We start from the raw sequence: 8,379 nt of genomic DNA on the forward strand, positions 1-8,379 counted from the left end.
ACATGCTCCACCTCAGTAAATCTAAATCCCTTAGAGCCACACGCTCGGGGGACTTGAACCTCAGCACAGAAATAAATAGAACTTGCTGGAGGGACAGGTTCTTAACCCAGAGGCTCCCTTCGCTCTGGAATAGAATTCCAGTTCATGTGAGGCACAGCACCTCACTGAATCTCTTCTAGAAGAATCTCAATAGGTGGATGGGGGATCATAGGTTTGTCCCAGAGATTACTCCCGTGTCACTATTAGACAGAGGCACAGTAAACTAAACCTTAAAAAGGGCACAGTATACTCAAATCAAGGGGTGGAGTAAGCCATACAGAATCGGGCTAGGCTTATAATTGCCCCAGGGCAGATAGCCTAGTATGAACCTATGAACCTTTCCTATCAAGGACTGATATTAGAGTACAGGCAAACAGAAAGAAATGGGGAGCCTAAGTAAAAGACTAGCAATAGTAGAGGTTTTTGAAAAATCTAGAAAAGAACCTGCTGCTAAAAAAGGGATAATTAGTAGGGCATATAAAATACTGCAAGATAACTATAGAAATCGATCAGATGAGGTTAGAAAGGACTGGGAAAAGACACTGAATAAGCAATTCACAAATAAACAATGGGGAGATATGTGTATGGCTCCCAAGTACGCAACAAAGTCCAGAAGATTTAGGATCCTTGCTTGGAAGCATTTGCATAGGTATTTCTATACCTCAACCAGACTCCAAATAATTTTTCCTCATATGGACTGCAAATGCTGCAGGTGTGAAGGGGAAGAGAGCGGTAACTGGAAATGTATTTTTTGGGAGTGTAATGAGTTAAGATGACTTTAAATGTTTTATGCAGAGCAAACTACACTGTCAGAAATATTGGGTGAGCAAACAGGTGTAACTTAGGAAATGATTTTTTTAGCTGTGATAAAGAATCTGAATGGCCTAGGAATAATAAGGCCTTGTTGAGTTTAATTCTAGTGACTGCCAAAGGGCAATTACTAGAAAATGTAAATCAAAGTGTAAACTAATCGTATGTGAATACAGTAAAAGAGATAAAAGAACTGGAAGTGGGATCTTCAGAAAAGGGTAGGAGAAAATGACATATAAAAAAATGGAATTGTAGGAACAAGACATGCAGAATAATGTTCTGGAAGAATACAGTTTAAGGGAAGGAAGAAATTGAATGAGCTAAGTAATATTCGACTGACAATGACTGTATAGAATATTATATGTGATGTATACGGTTTGCAACTGAAAATATGTCAGTATGGTTCATTTTTGTTTATATAATTGTATGATTGCCTATGTTATAAGTGATAATTCAATAACATTTTTTTTTTTTGTTTAAAAAGAGTAAAGCTGTTGCTTATCTGGGTAGAGAGAAATCAGGAACATTATTAGCCCATTGATAAAGTAAGTCTAAGATGTTATCTTTGCTCAGATTAGCATAGCATATTAAAAAGGAGTAAGAATGGAAATCAGACCAGAAATGTGGAAAAAAATAATGATTATGATCACAGCTGCCCAGAATTACAGAGAACTTGTGGAATAACCATATATTGATCAAGATTAGATGCATAAGTGATTATGGAGAGGTGAATTTAAAACAAAAGATGAAATGTTAATAAAGGCAAGCTCGACAGTGGCCTAAAAACATGTTGGTACACAAAATCTTTACAAAATGTGGGTGATACAGAACTAGAAACAGTTGTACATATTGTTTCTGGTTGTAATACATTTATGGATGAGGATCTGTATACTGAAAATCACAATAATGTGAAAGCTGTTACTTATGGGATTATGCAAACACTACAACATACAGGTAGGTAAAAAGCACTGGAAACACAAAGAATAACTAAAAATAACTAAAAATAAAGAAGTACTGTTCACATGAGATCTTCCAATACTAACAGTCAGGAAAGTAGAAGCAGAAACAAATAAATAAATCGACAATGTAGTCTAAGAAAATAAGGCAAAAGTAGCATTAATCACTGAAACAGATGCATGCATTGATTATAGTGTATTCTCATTAAAAGTTACTAAGTTCCAGGATATGCAAGGAGAAACTAGAGCAATGTGGATTTAAGACACCCAGGTGTTTTAGTTAGAGCAGAAAAGCTACTAAAAAGAACTTTCAAGCATACTTAACTATGCCACAAGTTCAGGTAACTCAGTATGAACTACATAAGGCAATTCAGGTTATATGGTTAAGCAAACATCAAAGACTTAGGCAATACTAATTTCATGAACTTTACTAATTCCTTGACTTATGAATGGGGTCCACTCCAGTCAATGTATTAGAAACTCTAAACATTTGGAAAAAAAAAAAGAGATAAGTCAGACAAGGTATTCTAGGCACCAGTTGAGAATGACTAACAAACACCCCTAATGCCAGAAGGCCCTTGCCCCCCCCATAGTGCCCCTTTTAGGCAACGAGAAAACAACACATTTCCCAACATAAAATCTAATTGAGACAAACTTAGGGTCATGCTGCTTAATGCTAGGAGTTTAATGAGTGCGAAAAAAACAAAAGTGGAGTTTTATCCATTTTCATTAAGACCAAATACACTTCCGAGACTGGTCAGACAGCATGACTCTCTCAAACTACTCCATGTCCAGTTAACTATTGGGAAAGTACCAAACCACATCATTGACAGCTCTAGATCCCCTACCATGAACCAGGATAAGCACATCGCCTACCTCGATTTACTGGAATCCCTCACCAGACAGCCTAACACCTTAGTCATGGAAGATTTCAACTATCTTTTCATAGACTGGAGACTTAAGTGATCAAAAACAGCCTCGCCCAGGGGTTCCTGGAATTCGTTAACACAAATGCTCTGGAACAGATAGAGCCCCTAGTGGGGGTGCAGACTAATGTTCTGGACATAGTACACACCAGCATGGGGGATTAATGTACCTCCCCATGTGCGATGCCGTCTCTGGTTAGGTCAGACCACAAATCAGTCTCATTTGACAAAACTACTGGAACTGACACCCTCACAGGAGCAAAAATTATAAAAAAAACTTTACCAAAGCTAACTACAGCATACTAATCAATGGTATAAAAATCTTCATACCACCTGCAATTGTAAACACTAATGATAGGTATGCAGACGTACAGGCAAATGCCCTGTACAAACCTTTAAGCGACTGCATAAACTCTGCTGTACCTGACCAGATGAAAACCAGCCACTGTGGTGGACTTTCAAGTATAAAAAGATTATATAACAACAGGAAGCAATTGCTGTACAAAAGCAAGAGGAATATTACTCTGTAGAGGAAGAGTTCCCTCCTAAGCCTACAGATGAAAATTAGAAATCTTGTACAGTCTTCTAAAGTAAATTATGAAACTAAAATCATGTCCGTAGCCAATGATAATCATAAGGTATTCTTTAACTACATCCAAAGTCTAAAAGGGAATGCCCAGCTATTTGCCGAACTGGTTGTAGATGGGATAGTACTCATACTACATTGGAAGACATCACCAACCTGCTAGCTGACAGATTCAGCGCAAACTTCAACCCCCTATCCCCGCCTACCATATCACAAAGTCTACTTGACACCAGCCCTCTGCCTAGTATCTCTAGAGGACAGGTTACTTCTGTGCTCACCAAGGCCAAAAACACAGACTCAATGGGACCAGATAATACCCCAGGTTGTTAACAATCTAAAACAAGACCTAGAGGACCAATTTGGCATTCTCTTTAGTCACAGCTTGAGAACTAGCTAAGTTCCTGCAGAATGGAGAACAGCAACAGTAATTCCCCTGCACAAAGTGGGTCCATCAACTGACCCTGGGAACTGTAGATCCATAAGTCTAACCAGCCTCATCTGCAAGACCATGGAAAGCATTATCATGGACTTTATCAGCAAGGACATAGGCGACCTCCAAATGCTGGACCAAACCCAGTCTGGCTTCATTAAGTGTAGATCATGCTTATTAAATCTGGTAGACTTCTTTGAGAATGTCCCCAAAGCCAAGGACAAAAGTAAGACATTGTACACAGCCTATCTCAACCCCAACTCTGGCATCATTGCGAAACTCTCCCAGCATTTCCCATCAGATTAACCCTTACATTACTAGACGGGCAGTCAGTTGGCTCACTGACAGAACACACACTGTCAGAATTGGTGACTCCACCTCCGTCAGTAGACCTGTCACCAGTGGAGCACCACAGGGGTCTGTGCTGGGCCCTTTATTGTTTGCCATCTATTTCTCAAAAGTCCAAGCCAAAGTAGACAGCCTCTGGCTTACCAAATTCGTTGATGATTGCAAACTGGGAGCAATCACTGAGTCCCCTAATGACGTCAACATATTACAAGAAGGGCTAACATAAATGAATGATTGGTGCCAAAGCCACGGTCTAAAACTAAATGTAAAAAATGCATTATTATTCCCTTTGGCAAAATGGAATTCCCTACAAATTACAATATTGACAGCAACCCCGCTGAGTTTCAACCCAGTGGTTTCAGACTTGGGAACACAGGCTGATAACAATCAGAACTTCATCTACTAAGTTTCCACAGTGATAAAAAAGGCCTTCTACATAGCGCACCTCATTAGCAAGGGTATAGCATTTAGGTCAGGAGATGTTATAACTCTACTGTACTCGAACCTCATCAGACCACTAATAGAGTACAATACATCCTTTTGCATGTACTTCACTAGTCACCTGCCGCAGTTGGACAGACTTCAGAGGTTTCCCACTAAAAAAATACAGAGACTCCAAACCATGATCTATGTGGACAGGCTGAAAGCCCTGTCACTTTACTCTGTATCTTATAGGCTACTGAAAGGTGACTTGTGCTTGGCCTATAGGACAATCTCTGATCCTGCCCTAATGGAAATTCTGCACATCTGCAAGTCAAGTGGCAGAAGAGTCACTCACTCTAGGGATCTCAACCTAGCCTGTGACATTAACAGAACATGCTGGGGAAGACAGATATGTCTCCCGGAGACTACAACTTCTCTGGAATAGACGTCTTATTCATGTAAAACAGAGATCCTCACTGACCCTATTCAAACGCAACCTAGGTAACTGGATGAAAGACCGTAAATTTGCCCCTGGGGCTGTACCCATGTCCCTCATGGACAATGGTAACCAGTGTTGATCACAGACCTGCTCTGTTCATAAATTTATTCTGCGAACTACCCCAAAAAAGAACAAATGGGGATACTTGTGATCACTATCATGGCTAGGTTTGTAAAGGTTCTAGGGCCGCTAGGCTAGTAACCTCCTATGAACCTATAAGACTTGTTCAGCCTGACTGTAAACATCTGGGGATACAACAGGATGATCTTGAAAATGCTGCTGCGAACACAAAAATCTACCCTGTCAGACTCAGCTAGCTACCACTGCAACCCTAATCAGAACCAGCAGTTTTGTAAATAACATATATGAACAGATATCATACTTGTTTATAAAGCATTACATTTTTTTTATTTACAAAAGAAGGCAGTAGCTCTAGTCTGCACTGCTGTGATTTCCCAAACTAATGCTACAAATTCTCCCTTCAGTGTAAGAATCATAATTTTCATAGCTACACCCACTGCATGTCTGAAACAAACAGTAACTCCAGCTCTTGGAAATGTGAAAAAAATAAGTGCTGGTGGTGGGCATGTACTGACTGCAGGGCTGATGTATCTTGGTGTATTTTACCTGCAGTGAAGTTACACCAACCCCATATTTATACATAAACAGCAGGGGTGTACATGGAACAGCCACCACATCAGGAGTGCAGGGGTGTACATGGAACAGCCACCACATCAGGAGTGCAGGAATGTACATGGAACAGCCATCACATCTGGAGTGCAGGGGTGTACATGGAACAGCCACCACATCAGGAGTGCAGGGATGTGCATGGAACAGCGACCACATCAGGAGTGCAGGAGTGTACATGGAACAGCCACCATATCAGGAGTGCAGGAGTGTACATAGAACAGCCACCATATCAGGAGTGCAGGAGTGCACATGGAACAGCCACCACATCAGCAGTGCAGGAAGAAAAGCCTTCTAGCAGAACATTACGTTTTGGAATTTACTATTAATGTCTTATTGGTTTGAAAACCTGTGGCTGGCATCTTCACATCTCATGCTTTTGACTGGGAGACTATTTTTACCATTTGCATATAATAATATAATGTATACCAGACTCTTCTGCTAAAAATAATCAAAAGGATGAAAGCAATAAAAATCTACCTAAGAAGAATCCAAAGAATAAAACTGTAAGAACAAAAAAGTTAGATATGCAAGAGAAATTAGAAACGCAAGCGTTGTTAAGCTTTTTCTCAAGGCAATTTCTACAACACTGCTTTTCCGCAGAACACAGATAAAAACAAAAAAAAAACAGTGTTGGAGTGCTGCATTTCAAGTTCATGTGCTACAGCTACAACAGCAGTATATGTGTATATATATATATATATATATATATATATACACACACACACACACACACACATATATGCATATATATATATATATATATATATATATATATATATATATATATATATATATATGTGTGTGTGTGTATATATATATATATATATATATATATATATATAAATATATATGTGTGTGTATACACACACATATATATATATATATATATACACACACACACACACACACTCACAACAGAAGTATGTTTTATATATATATATATATATATATATATATATATATATATATATATATATATATATATATATATATATAGATATATATAAAATGAACATTAAACAGTAATTACTGAATCAGAAACTGGCTTCTATCACAATGATAGTAAAGCTCTGTGCTTTTATTTTCTGTGCAAGTACACTGACCTACTTTAAGTCAAAAAGGTACTTATTCCCAGATAACTATCTCCATTAACTCTTACTTTGTGATCCTGTTCCAGCTCCAAGTAACACAAAATAAAGCATTTTTGAACACAGACACACTGCCCTTTATTGTTTACGGCTGGAAAAGCAAGCATATTTATTTCACATAAACTAGGTCCTTGTAGATTAATTCCTTCTTGTCAGTTTCTTCTATGTCTCTTCTCCCTGCCAACACAAACTCTACTATTGACAAGCACAAGTCCTGCTTCATTTCAGAGTTTAGAATAAACGTAACAAAGGCCGTAAGTTTTCTCTTCAACTCAGTGCTTACCTCCAGCTTCATGGTTCTCTGTTTCATCCCCCCAATCTCACAAGTCTAACTGTTCAGGAACTCACATCTGTCGTGTACAAAACAATGACCAAGCTCCAAAAAGCAATAAATAGCCACGGTAATCTCACTAGTCTATCCAAAAAAAAAAAAAAAAACACCAGTATTCTCTTCCTGCACTTCCTGTTCGTCTGTAAACTGTTCCCCCTCAATGTTAATATAATGATTAATATTCATGAAACAAAGAAGGTAAAGAAAACACAGGAGGGAGGGGCCGTGGGGCTCAGTTTCACAGATAGAATCGTTCTGTATTCAGTGAAATTTCTTTGACCACATTTTCATGTGTCAAGTTACGATATAAAATTCAACTTGTCCAGGTTTCAGTTACAATTTAAATGCAGCATAAAATTCATGGAGTACTGTTTAATGAATATTGCATTGCAAAGAAAAAAGTGCTGCATGCAATACAATAAAAGGCAATGCAAACTGTATCAGCCATCCCTGAGAGGAATACAGTAAAAGGCATGTGCAATTTAATGATAAATTCTCAGTGTGAGACAAGTGGTAAAAGGAAGGTGTAAGCTGTATGGTTAAGTTCCTCCGTCAAGAATGCAGAAAGGGCAGGCACCCTGTGAGGATTATAGTAAAGGGATGAGATAAAAGGCAGCTACAGCACTATGATAAATTACTCCTTCGATGAAGACAGTAAAAGGTATGTACAGCTGTAAGACAAGGTAACCCTGTGAAAGCTATAATAAATGACAAAGGTACATGTGAGGGATACTATAAAGGGTGGCTGCCACTGTATGCTATGTAGTCCTTGTGAGAGACACAATAAATGAAGGTACAGCTGTATGATAAGGTATCGCTATGAGGGATACAATAAAAGGCAGGTACTGCTGAATGACAACATACCTCTCAACCTCTTAGAGCAAGAAATCTGGACAAAGCCTGACAAAATGGGGGGACAAAGGCCCCAAAACAGGGCATATTTTAACTATAGTCTTATAAACTTAGACAGTTGCTACAGTAACAGGGTTTGTTTTAACATACATTGTCTGAAGGATTTGAAGTCTTAATCTCAGATGTATGCCATTATTTAGTGACTTAAATCCATAGATCATGGAAGTGATTTTCCAGAAAACCACAAATGTTATGAGGAACAGACCAAAAATATGAGCCAAAAATCTTGACAGTCTGCGAAAATCTGGAGAGTTGAGAGGTACCCCATGAGGGATACAATA

At 38.6% G+C, this 8,379-nt stretch overlaps 1 protein-coding gene across 2 annotated transcripts in view; it reads right to left on the minus strand.

Annotated features, from left to right (window-relative positions):
- Window positions 1-7,298, minus strand: part of LOC122798718 (zinc finger protein 665-like) — a 227,842-nt gene extending 220,544 nt beyond the window's left edge. For both annotated transcript variants that reach the window (XM_044067814.1, XM_044067813.1), the window contains exon 1: window positions 7,139-7,298. In XM_044067814.1, the coding sequence (XP_043923749.1) occupies window positions 7,139-7,165 (27 nt within the window). In that variant the 5' untranslated portion in view covers window positions 7,166-7,298. The remainder of the gene's footprint in view (window positions 1-7,138) is intronic.
- Between the last annotated feature and the right edge of the window lie 1,081 nt (window positions 7,299-8,379).

Source organism: Protopterus annectens, chromosome 3.part1 (genome assembly GCF_019279795.1).
Source record: "Protopterus annectens isolate FY-2018-M chromosome 3.part1, PAN1.0, whole genome shotgun sequence".
In the NCBI taxonomy this organism is placed as follows: domain Eukaryota; kingdom Metazoa; phylum Chordata; order Ceratodontiformes; family Protopteridae; genus Protopterus; species Protopterus annectens.